Below are 12,423 nucleotides of genomic sequence, written 5' to 3' on the forward strand. Positions count from 1 at the left end.
TTCTTGCTCTGAGGCGACAGTGCTACTCTCCAAGCCACCTGACCAGGAGCTTGTTGGACATCCCATTTTAAAACCAAATGCTTTTAAAATAGAGTGACCTCTGTGATCCTTTTTGCCACTCTTCAAGGGCTTCTCACAAGACTTTGGAGTATGTCTGTGGGAATTTGTACCTATTTAGTCAAAAGAGCATTTGTATGGCTGGGCACTGATTTTGGTTTATTCCAAAGCTGTTCAGTAGGGCTGAGGTTAGGGCTGCACTGGTGTTTCTTTAAACCAAGCTTTCATCATGTCTTTATATACCTTGCTTTGTGCACTAATCTGTTGCTGTGAAGTTAGAAACATTATTTTATGCATTTGATTTATTAATCCTGTTAGTGGGTAAAAGACGAGTCGAAAATTACAAGAGGTGTCTCATACTGTCTCTAAAAACAATTATTACACCTGTAAAGCATATTGATACATATAGGAAAAAATCCCAGTGCTGTTGTACTGTATATATCAGAGATATCAGGATGTCTCTGGTCCAATCAAATTACTTGGTCAGAATTAACTGTTGTATAAAGATGAATTAAAGAATAAAAACCACATAAAAGAGCAAACACAAAATGGAATGATGCTGCATTTTATTTAAGACAAATAAAAATACAGCTAGTATAAACAGGTAATACAATTTGGCCATTTGTTCTTAACTGGTATTTATATGAATCCACTTCATAAACTTATTAGGGAGGATAAAGGCAGCAGACAGGCGTCTTTGTCCTGCGAGCTGAGAGATAATGTCCCTCGGGTTAAAGCAAGTACCTGAGAGCAAGAGTCACATTCAGGGTTAGTGGCACTTCTTAAAGCCTAATGACTGATTGGAATGCGTGCAGGCTGAATGCAACCTGTTCAGCACAGAATTAAATCTTTAATTAAGATCTGAATTTGGATTGATTAAAATCCAACACATTAAAACAGCCAGGCTTACCTTCACAGATATTTATTGCACTTTTAAACCTTGTTTCCTTTCACTTGTTGACTCAGCTGGTATGGATGACCGGGCAAGTCAAACGCCCATGTATAGTCCTTTACACACTCCTGTCACCTAAACTAAAATTCTGAGCTGCAGTCACACCCTGTTTAATCAAACATTGCAGATGTAAACGTAGGGTTTCAGACTTGTCACCAGACGCCTGACTGCAGAGCCTACATAAAGTCTGAATTCACTCTGTTGTATTTGGCTTCCATGTGTGGCATGTCGTAACCATCACCCTTCTAAACATAATTTCATTATTTGGCCACAACTGCCCTGTAGATACCTATAAGCTAATGACTGTCCTGTATACTTGACATTACCAATTAAAGATACATAAATGAAGAGCGCTCTGGTGGCACAGAAGTCTAATCCACTATCCCACCACTGCTGAAATCAGAGTTTGAATCTCTTTTTTAATCGACTGGCCAGGCACCTACACAGACATCAGTGGATTTTGGATGTGTATGTCAGGATATCTGAAGGAATTCCTTCTTATTATTGCTGCAATTGTGGCCTCTGTTGGCTGGTTGAGGTGTATGCACAAACATGGTGAATAATAGAGAGCAATGAGTCTTAATACTGACAGTTACAGACACAGTGATGTCATCAGTCCAGGTTTCATTAACATTTTTCCTCACAAACATTTTGAGGAGGAATTGGCAAAGAATATATAAAATACAAAAAAACCTTTTGCTTTCAAATCAGCATATATAACTCAAATCTTCTTTAAATATGTTGTTCCCTTTCTTCTATAAGTAACAGAGTTTTGTAACAGAAAAAAACACTACCTGGCCAAAAGTATGTGGGCACCAAAACAACACTCAATTCATTCTGGCTTTACAAGCCTCCTCATAAATACAACTGAATCTCAGCCGTACTCTCAACCTAAAGCTATACATCTGTGAAGCTCTTGACAAAAAAGTTATTGTCTTGCCATTGCTTCCCGATGCATTTCAGACCTCTGTACAGATGCTCAACAGTACAGATGCTAACTACACACTGCACAACAGCAGTTTTATTCTGTGAGCTTGGTTTGCTTCAGAGCTGAGCTGTTGTTGCTCCTAGATATCTGTATTTCATAATAATAGCATAGTTCACCAGGACAGCGCTATCAGAGAAATACACAGATCAGCCAAAACATTAGGACCAGCCAGCTGTCCACACAATCCTGGAAAGAATGGATTAATTGGACCAGTTGACTTTCCTCTGTGGTTACATTCTCCAGTTCTAATGCCTGTTCTATTGTAAGTGCTTTCCATGATGGACATGATGGACTTCAGGCCAGTCATGGCCATAATGATTTGGTCCCTCGGGTCATTTTGATGTATATATGTATATATATACAGTATGTATGTATATATATATATATATATATATATATATATATATATATATATACTGTATATGTGTGTATATATATATATATATATATATATATATATACTGTATATATATATACTGTATATATATATATAACAAAATAAGACAGCAGCAAATTAAGCACTGCTGTGATTTGGTCACAGATTGACAGTAACTTAATAAATAAGCTTTTAAATTACATTCATATTATAACAGAAGTGCATTAATTAAGAATTAAGCAGGAATTAAGTAGATGAAATTAGTGCACATCTAATTAAAGTCCTTCATTGATGAACCTCCTCACAGTCTTTAGATCACCATGCTGACTGCTGGTGGAGAAAATTTCAGCTTGATTTTGTTGAATTAGTATTACTGATTGCATTGATTGAAAAGGATCAATGCTACACAGGATTAGGGTCGACCCACTTGTACGTTCCTTCGTAGCGGAATCCAACCCTCTTCATCAGCTCGTCTGCTTCTTTTGGTCCGCGGCTGTTAAAAGGGTATAGATTGGTGTTACTATGTCAAATGCACCCGAGATTAAAAGTCTAGACCCATATGAATCTGTTTGATTCTTTGTAACAGTGTGAATAGACCCTAATGATAATATAATAAAAACAATTATTTCAGATTTTTTTTGTACCGGGCGTCCTACCTTCCATACGTGTACGGAATAGGCTGTGCCTTCTCTGCCTCGATTTGGTGAAGGAGAGGCGTGAAGATTCTCCAGGCTTCCCGCAGCTCATCACTAACAAATATACAGAAACAACATGCTTTGAACATGCATCCAGTTTAGTTATACTGAATATACGTAAAGCACTGCTATACATGGCACCAGATAATAATGTAAGAAAGTAGACCTACCTGCGTACAAAGTGCATCTGACTCCCGCTGAACACATCCAGAATGAGACGCTCGTACGCGTCGGGAAGCTTTACGTCCTGTACAGAGAGCAGTACTCTTAGACCTAGAGCACATTCCAGAGCACTCTACAGGACAATTTAATAATCGCCAAGAGAGGGGGTCTAGTTACAAATCCAGGCTATTTGTTAAAAATTCTGATGTGACCGGGTCTTAAGGCTACACTGTAAGGACCCAGCTGGTAGGTCAACAACAATATAAAGCTTGCTTGACTGTGAACAGTGTCACCTGTGTTATAGCAGCAGACTTGTTTTTAGTGGTTTATGGTAATTTATAATGACAACTGATCATTTGGACACATTTACTCACAGAATAAGGTGACACCACCTGTTTCATGGGCTCAGATAAAACCAACAGTTACAGTCAATCAGTAACAAATAATTAGTACTTCACAGACTTATAGCCGTTATCTTAACTGGTGTGTGTATATTAGTTCAGGACACGTTTCGAATGGGGTGCGTGGTGATTCGGTTCTCCTTGATCTGATTCACAATTGTAGAAATTCTGAAGAAAATCTGAAGAAATTGTAAATGACAACATTTGGGAGATAAAAGGGAAAAACCCTAAAAAAATGTACAGTGGTGTTCAAAAAAATAGCAGTCCAACACCATTAACCTGATAAATCACTGTTTTTAGTAGAAATGCTATGTAGAAATTTCTACATATCAAAAAATTTACTTGAAAGTGTAGTAGAGTAATGACAACAAAACAAACCCAACAATTATTCTGAGTAATCGAAGCATTGATTGAAAGTGGGTTGTTCAAAATAATAGCAGTGAGGTGTTTAATTGGTGAAGTCATTAATTCTGCAGAAGAACGGGTGTCAATTTTGGTCCTTATTTAAGGTAGGATGGTGGCAAATGTTGCACAGGTTGGTCATAGCGCATTTCCTTCTGAAATACTGGGTAAAATGAGTTGTTCCAGACATTGTTCTGATGAACAGCGTACTTTTATTAAAAAGTTGATTGTAGAGGGAAAAAACATACAGAGAAGTGCAGCAAATGATAGGCTGCTCAGCTAAAATGATCTCAAATGCCTTGAAGTGACAACCAAAACCTGAAAGACGCGTGGAACTACTGTTCGAATGGATCGAAGAATAGCCAAAATGGCAAATACTCAGCCAATGATCACCTCCAGAAAGATCAAGGAACATCTGAAGTTAGCAGTGAGTACAGGAGATGATTAAGTGAAGCCAATTTACCAGCAAGAACTCCTTGCAAAGTCCCGTTGTTAAGAAAAAGACGTGTCCTGAATGGGTTCAAATCTGCCAAGGAACACATTGACTGGTCCAAAGAGAAATGGCTCAACATTTTGTGGACTGGTAAAAGCAAAATTGTTCTTTTTGGGTCTAGTGGCCGTAGACAGTATGTCAGACGACCCCCGATCACTGAATTCAAGCCACAGTACACTGTGAAGGTAGTAAAGCACAGTGGTACAAAATGATGATATGAGGATGTTTTTCATACCATGGTGTTACGCCTATTTATCACATACGAGGGATCATGGATCAGTTTAAATATATCAGAATACTTGAGGAGATCATGTTGCCCTATGTCAAAGAAGAAATGTCCTTAAAATGGGTGTTTCAACATGACAATGACCCAAACCATCCTGGTTACAGACAAACAAGATTGAGGTAATAGAGTGACCAGCCCAATCCCCTGACTTCAATCCCAGAGAGAACTTGTGTTCTGATATCTGAAACACGTTTTTTTGAGGCAAAACCCAAAAATGCAGAAGAACTGTGGAGTGTCGTCTAATCATCCTGGACTGGAATACCTGTTCAGAGGAGCCAGAAGTTGGTCGACTCCATGCAACACAGATCTCAGAAACAATTGTTATGCCACTAAATATTAGTTATTATTAGTTAAATATTAAAGTAAAGTAAAACCGCAAACATTTTTTTCAGTTTATAGATACATTTTTTGAGTTTTTAAAAGAAAAATGCTGGCACTGCTATTTTTTTGAACAGCCTAATATTCATTTTTCTTAACTTTCTGGAAAGGATTAACACAAACTGGCTAAATTTTGTTAATGTTTTGAATTAGAATTGAAAGTGTAGTATTTTCAGTGCATTTGCATTTATGGAAATAAAAGTTATCATAATGATTTTGTGCTTTATTCACTTTTTTAAAACCACTGCTATTTTTTTGAACACTACTGTACTGTCATTACTGTCATGACTTCACATTAGTGCTGCTGACCGCAGTCAGTACTGTAATGATACAGCTGTGTCAGCAGTCTTACCTTGTATCTGCTGCGGTAGGTCAGGTCCAGCTCTGTCTCCTCTGGGTTAAAATACACACCAGGCTTTTTGCTCATCATTTTGGCATAAATGGCTTCATCGGGCTGCACACGCACTACCAGTTCGTTTCTCTGGCACTGCAAGTTGAAGATGTCGCCTGGCACATCAGTAAACTGCAGCCTCACCTCGGCCTTGCGTTCGTTTAGGGCCTTTCCACAGCGCAGCACAAAGGGGACACCTGATAATAATAAAGACTGAGACAAGTGTCTAGTGGAACAGTTCTGTGTTTACACATTACAGTACCAGTTCAGTAACTGATTATCATTTCAAGTTAGCAGTCAAGTATCACGTGTTGCAAATGCAAATACACATACAATATCTTTGTATTACGAGGTGGTTTTTGAATGTGGTGAGGAAGGACATGTAGGTGGCTGGTTTGACAGAGGAGGATGTTTAAGACAGGGTAAGATGGTGACAAATCTAAACAGAAGCAGCTAAAAGAAGGAGAAGAGTGCCCTGTTGCCTGCTGGGTGTTTTCTGTAGATTTAGTCTTTACCATTAAGGCCTGCTCACCTTCCCAGCGCTCGTTATGAACATAGAGCACCGCAGTGGCAAAGGTGGCTGTGTGGGAGTCTTCAGGGACTGTGGGATCATCCAGATAACCCATCTTAACATCTCCTTCTCCCTCTGGGTTTCCCACATACTGGCCCAGTACCACATCACTCAGAGCCACTGGAGATATACACTTCAGCACTTTAACCTGAAAAGCAAGACAAAAACAGAGGTTTCAACTGAAATGTGAAATATTTTCTTTTGTTGCTGAGTATTTTATATTCTCTAAATGATCTGATCATGAATTTTATCAAATGCTCAATCAAATGACTAAATCATATAAAAGTACCTTAACGTCACAAATGAGATGCATTACCTTCTCGTCTCTCACGTCATCAGAGCTTGTGGAGGCGGGTTTCTCCATGGCGACCAAAGTGAGCATCTGCAGAAGATGATTTTGCATGACGTCACTGAGGAAAGTAACACACATTACCCTTCCCGCTTTTAAAAATTAATTAAATGATACAGAAATTACAGACAAAAACATGAAGTTATTATTTACCGAATAATGCCAAAGTCATCAAAGTATCCACCTCTTCCATAAGTTCCAAAGGGCTCTTTAAAAGTTAAAATCACACAGGCCACACTCTCCCTGTTCCAAATGGGGCCAAAAATTCTGTTCCCGAACCTGGAACAGACAGTGGGAATATGATTCATTAGAGGTATAATGAGACATGTTCACATTTCATTTTTTTTTATTCTATTCATGCATTTTCCCCTTTTTTTCTAGAAAATCTAGACATCTGTAATGACCTGGGTCTTAATTTTCATTTAGCATTCTAAAAACTGTTTTTATTTCATCATTATGGCTGATTAAGTGTAGATCAATGGATAATATGACATTCATTAAAATTAAATGAACAACAAGTGTCTGAATACTTTCTGAATCCACTGTATACAGCAGCTTTAACTCAATTTCCAATGTATTTATACAAAAAGTGAGCTTTAAAAAGTGGCCATTAGCATATATACAAAGCATGTAAACACTAAACGACCAAAAATACATAGATGCCGAAAGTCTATTGGACATCCTGTTCCAAAAGCATGAAGTTAACGCTTTAGTAAAACATGACTAAACAGTGCACGGTGAATCACCTTAGTACCATGAGGTTCTGCACCATCTCCTTTCCCAAGTAGTGGTCTATCCGGTAGATCTGCTCCTCACTAAAGAGGGCCGAGAGGTGTGCTGACAGCTCCTCTGAGCTCTGTAGGTCCCGTCCAAAAGGCTTCTCTACAATCACCCTGTTCCAGCCCCTACACACATGCACACACAGTGGTGTAAAAAAAGCTTCTGTTACACAACATATTACACAAAGCATAAAAAGCACAGCACAGCATTTAATATCATTAGCTTGAAAGACAATGTTGTCAAACACTCATATAACCACTGTGATAGCACTTACCACCTAATTTAAAATAAGGTTCAAGAGGAGAGATTTCCACTTACTAAAATGAAGCCCAGTTGTGTTTAAAGGCTAAAGTGGATTACCAATTATAGTTGATTGAGTAACCATAGAAGCAATTATTTTAGTAGGGTAACATTGGATAGCTTTGTTCCTCAATTAAATCTTTGTGTTGTTTTCACTTAAGTTCTGATCTAAAATTATTCCTATGGGACAAGTAGGCAATAACCAAGGAATTACTTATTCACACCACTGTAGATTACTCAGAACTTTTCCCTAGATACAAAGCAAGAGAATTTTTGTTACAGTGGATACAAACTTGTTGCTCATGCAATGTTCACGGATGTTCTTGGTGACATCATGGTAAACGCTTGGTGGCAGTGCCAGGTAGAAGAGGTGATTAGCAGTAGCACTATGGCACAACGAGTCCAGGTGGGTCTGAAGCTGGATGAAAGACTCTGCCTCAGTGTAGCTTCCAGCCAGGTAAGAATTCCGACAAATAAATGCTGAGAGAAGCTCGTCATCTTCATCTTTAACCTGATAAAAAAAGACATTTAATAATATAAAATAAAACAGACATGCTCATAGATATGGATGCTTATGGCTATGAAAGCCTTTACTCTTCTAGGAAGGTTTTTCACAAGATTTTGGGGTGTACAAATGCACAAACTCAATCATTTAAAAGCGGGGGTCAACATACTTTTGGCTATATAGCGCACTTGTTCGTAATCAGTATTTTTCTTGACCTTTACCTTCATGTAGGGTAAACAGGCAGTGCGAATGTCATCCAGGGTCAAGCGGGAACGGGCAAAGCCAACAAAGTAGGTTTCCTTTGGAAGAAGTCTGTCCTTAAACAGCCACCTTAAAAGCAGTGTTAAAACCTTAAAAATGAGAACTCCCATAAAGAGACAAAAAACCCATATTTATGGAAACTCACCAGAGAGTGGGGTAAATCTTCTTCTTAGCGAGGTCACCCTAAAAGACAAAAAAAAAACACAGATTATTCATTATTTGACATGTCACATTAAGATGTAACGCAGCCTATACACCGAAACTCACTTAGTCCTTCAGTTTGCAGATTTTCTTTACACTAGGGGGAGCACAACACTATATGTAAGTACTTGCACTGCTGGATTTAGGACACATTGCAAACTTTCATGTTTACCTTATTTACCAGGTAACCATCCTGTATTTATAAGCTTTAGCTGAGCACCTGAAGGCAGCACATGACACCAGATGATCCTGTAATTCAGCACAGCTGATCCAGCTCAGCAGGTGGATTGATTATCTGGGGCAGGTATATTAGATTAGGGTTAACACTCCTCTGTTTACTTCGTCAGGGTCAGGGCACTTGTAAATAGTTTCTCTCTTCACCCCCAAAAAGGGCATTCACAAAACGTAATGATGCTACTATCTAACTGTCAATAATAATAATAATATTGACAAAGCATTATATTTGTGACACTATTAAAGACAGACACTTTTTATGATTGATTAGTGTCATTTTTAAAATGAATCCTTATGATAACTCAAAGTACCACTCTGTAAACAGCTGGCTTAGATTTATGGATGAATACAGTATGCATATGCCTACTATATGGCCAAAAGTATGGTGACACCTGGCCAAAAATTTGTCGGACATCACATCCCATTTTATTCTAATACACTAGCCCACCATAGCCTCTTTTTGGGTCCAGCTCTTATAAGCACAGCCTCCTAGCTGTTGCAACATCGATCCATATTGTCTGGTTGAGGCGCAGGCATGAACGGCAAGAGTACTGCAAGGGGGGCATGGTCTTGTGCTGTCTGGAAGAGTCTACAGCTGGCTAGTGTATAGTGTATAGACACAGCCTGTGGCCCTTCTTGACCAGCAAGGGTGTTGTGCAACCGGTAGACGTCTCTACAGAGCACAATGAAATTGAGTATATCCAAATTTGTACAATGCAGATTGAAAACACTGAAAACAAATAGAAATGAAACAGGTATTTGCTAGCTAACATAAACTATATGGGCAGATAGATGTGAACACTTGACCATAACTTGGACATAATTTTTAAGACCATGAGGCCCCTGCTTGGTGTCTATAACAGCGGCAAACATCTGGAAAGGCTGTTAGAAGCATATCTGTTGGAATTTGCTCCCATTCAGTCAAACACACCTTTGTCAGGAGGTCTAAATGACCTTGCACAACAGAAACTATAAAAAACAGATGAAGGTCACGACACAGAGAAAAGTACCCAGAAAAGTACATGATTAATTCTGCTTGATTTCGATCAGGGTCTCAGTGGGTCCTGTGTCACCCAGAAACACTAAACTAGGGTTAGAACTGTATACACCTAGAGATAGCTGGACAGATAAAGATAAAATGAATGTAGTATCTTACTGATGCTCCCATGATGATGAAGATGTGAGTGACTTCACCAAAATCATGCTCATCATACAGCTCCCTCCTGATCTGACCAAACACCTCCGAGCGTGTCCGCACCACCCTGGCCATCCTCACAACAACGATTAATGTGTTCACCTGCTCACAGAGAGGAGAGTGAATAAGTGAGAAAATAAAGTAAACACGAATTTAATAGCACAGTAAATGCAGAACAATAAAACAATACAAGTACATACAGGAAGTTGCAGATCCTGAGCTGCAGATGATTCATGAGAACTGAGTGCAGAGCTAATGCAGTTAATCCGATTGACTACAAGCACGCAGTCTGATAAGAACTCTTAACAAACTAACAACTCAATACCAACCGTGCATCTGATTCTGATTAAATGTTTAATTAGATATTTATCTCACTTATGGTACTGAACTCGCAAATCAGAAAGAGGAATTTAGCACGCGCTGCTCCAGCGACTCACGGGCTGAAACTACCACGCGAGGATCAGTCCGTGCAAAGTCAATGGCAGATTCTGACCAATAGCGTTAATCGTTTGGAGTCTGTTGACCAATAGAGATCGATGTAGGTCGCAAAGGCGCTTACGTCAATTTAAGTATTTCTGTCAGGTAAACAAAACATGGATTCCTTCACCTGAGCGGTTAAGTCCTACAAAAAAAATTATACTATATTATCAACGAGCCAGTGCGACCTGGTCAGGGTCGAGGTAGGTCCCACGCTAACCGAATAGCAGAACTACAACCTAGACGTTTGTAACAGGGCGCCAACGAATTGCCTACTGGTAGGGCTGGGCGGTATGACCCGACATTTGTATCACGGTATTTTTTGAGATTCTGACGGTTTCACGGTATATCACGGTATGTTTTTTGTATGACTGGGACTTTTATATGTCTTTTATATTCTACTGTCACAAGTCCATCGAATATAAAAAGTTTTAATGTCGCCTTGTATATAATGAAGGTTTTGAGTACTATTTTTTTCACCATATCGAGAAAACGCTACATGGCTAACTAGTGAGCCGCACAGCACTCCCTAGCGTTTCTAGCCACAAACAATATGATTTGCTGTCTTTTGAAGGCTACAGCTGTTAGATAGAATTTACTATGCTACGGTATGGCAGTATTTAAAAAATACCGTATGAGGAATCAAAGACGATATACCGAATGTACCGTCATACCGCCCAGCACCACCTACTGGTATGATTTATGAGGATGAAAGGAAACCAGTGTACCCAGAAAACTCATCTGAACAAACTCAGAACAACTCAAAACTCTTAACTACTTAATTCAAAAATTATTTATATTTATTAATTAGACAGTTGAAGTAGGGGTTCATGTACTTGACTGGTCTGTGTCATGATGGAACAGAAAAGCACTTGTATAAACTAGGGTGACCTTATTTTGGTCATACCATTTGACCAAATGGGGGGAATTGGCAAAGTAATTTCATGTAATTGGTGGCACCGTGACAATGTGTATAAGTAAGGGTTTAAATATTTGACAGATGCCTCGATAACCATGCGACTATGTTATAGAACTTTGTAACAAGACAACTAACTAATGCAGTCTTGTGTTTTGCTGAACTGGCACTTTTATCTGACACCGACACCAACGTGTCAGCTTTGCAGGTCATGCATTCTGCTTCTTAAGGATCCCGACGGAGACAAAACATCATTTTTTTCTGTAATTCGTCTGAATTTTTATTTGCACTTAGGCATTTTTAAGAGAAGTACAAAAAAAGCAGGACCCTGAAGAGAAAGGTGAAATTCGTGCAAAAACACACAAAGAATAGCACACGCAGACTGCAAAAGCCGAATCCTGGACATTTTTGGTGATTTAGAAATCCCCGCCGGAAGCATTTTTTAGGTCCGAAACCGAGAACGTATGGTCAACTCACTTTTTCATAAGAGTGCTCAAATATGATACGTGTAAATATGGTATACATTTGAAGGAGAGCTTGAGTAGTGTGTGGTTTTGTATTGTTCTTTAGACATCCCAATTCACAAACAAAATGCATTCAAACAGAGTGACCTCGATGTGATCTTTGCCACTATAATAACAGCCACTCCTCAGAGAAAATCTCTCACAAATCTTTGAAGTATGGCTGTTGGCATTTGTGCCCATTCAGTCAAAATAGCATTTGTATTGCTGGGCACTAATACTTGTCAAGAAAGCCTCAATTGTTCCAGTTCTGAGGTCAGTGCCAATGGATTTCTTTAAACCAAGTCTTTCTTTATGTCTTTATAGACCTTGGTTCCTGGAACAGGTAATGTCCTTTCCTAAACTATTGCTGCAAAGTTTAAAGCATATTATTTTCTTTACATTTGTCCATAAAGTGTATATAACCAACTACATAAATCAACCTTATTATAATTAAAAAAAAAAAATCACCTTTAGTTAAAAAATGGGACAACACAGTGAGGAAATAGACAAATTGTTCTAAGAAATCTTTAATTACAAAAGAACAAAAATG

The 12,423-nt window shown here is 38.7% G+C and overlaps 1 protein-coding gene across 2 annotated transcripts; it reads right to left on the bottom strand.

Annotated features, from left to right (window-relative positions):
• Positions 1-606: 606 nt before the first annotated feature.
• Positions 607-10,247, bottom strand: LOC134333088 (glucose-6-phosphate 1-dehydrogenase-like). Of its 2 annotated transcripts, XM_063014908.1 has the most exons (14): positions 10,178-10,247; positions 9,939-10,079; positions 8,493-8,530; positions 8,308-8,416; positions 7,875-8,092; positions 7,248-7,406; positions 6,655-6,780; positions 6,469-6,562; positions 6,114-6,300; positions 5,543-5,778; positions 3,239-3,315; positions 3,030-3,122; positions 2,801-2,866; positions 607-801 (listed from the first exon to the last, which is right to left on the bottom strand). In XM_063014908.1, the coding sequence occupies exons 2-14, from the start codon at positions 10,050-10,052 to the stop codon at positions 789-791; spliced, it is 1,530 nt and encodes a 509-aa protein (XP_062870978.1). In that variant the 5' UTR covers positions 10,053-10,079; positions 10,178-10,247; the 3' UTR covers positions 607-788. The 2 variants fall into 2 exon arrangements, with proteins under 2 accessions (XP_062870978.1, XP_062870977.1); XM_063014907.1 differs by lacking the exon at positions 607-801 and having other exon boundaries at positions 2,776-2,866.
• Positions 10,248-12,423: the final 2,176 nt, after the last annotated feature.

Source organism: Trichomycterus rosablanca, chromosome 19, assembly GCF_030014385.1.
Source record: "Trichomycterus rosablanca isolate fTriRos1 chromosome 19, fTriRos1.hap1, whole genome shotgun sequence".
Classification (NCBI taxonomy): domain Eukaryota; kingdom Metazoa; phylum Chordata; class Actinopteri; order Siluriformes; family Trichomycteridae; genus Trichomycterus; species Trichomycterus rosablanca.

Coding starts and splice junctions, on each gene's coding strand:
- LOC134333088 (XM_063014907.1), bottom strand. CDS start 10,052: ATGGCCAGGGTGGTGCGGACACGCTCGGAGGTGTTTGGTCAGATCAGG. Junction 8,531..9,938: donor TCATCATCATGGGAGCATCA/GTAAGATACTAC, acceptor TTTGTCTTTTAG/GGTGACCTCGCTAAGAAGAA. Junction 7,407..7,874: donor GAACATTGCATGAGCAACAA/GTTTGTATCCAC, acceptor GCATGTGTGTAG/GGGCTGGAACAGGGTGATTG.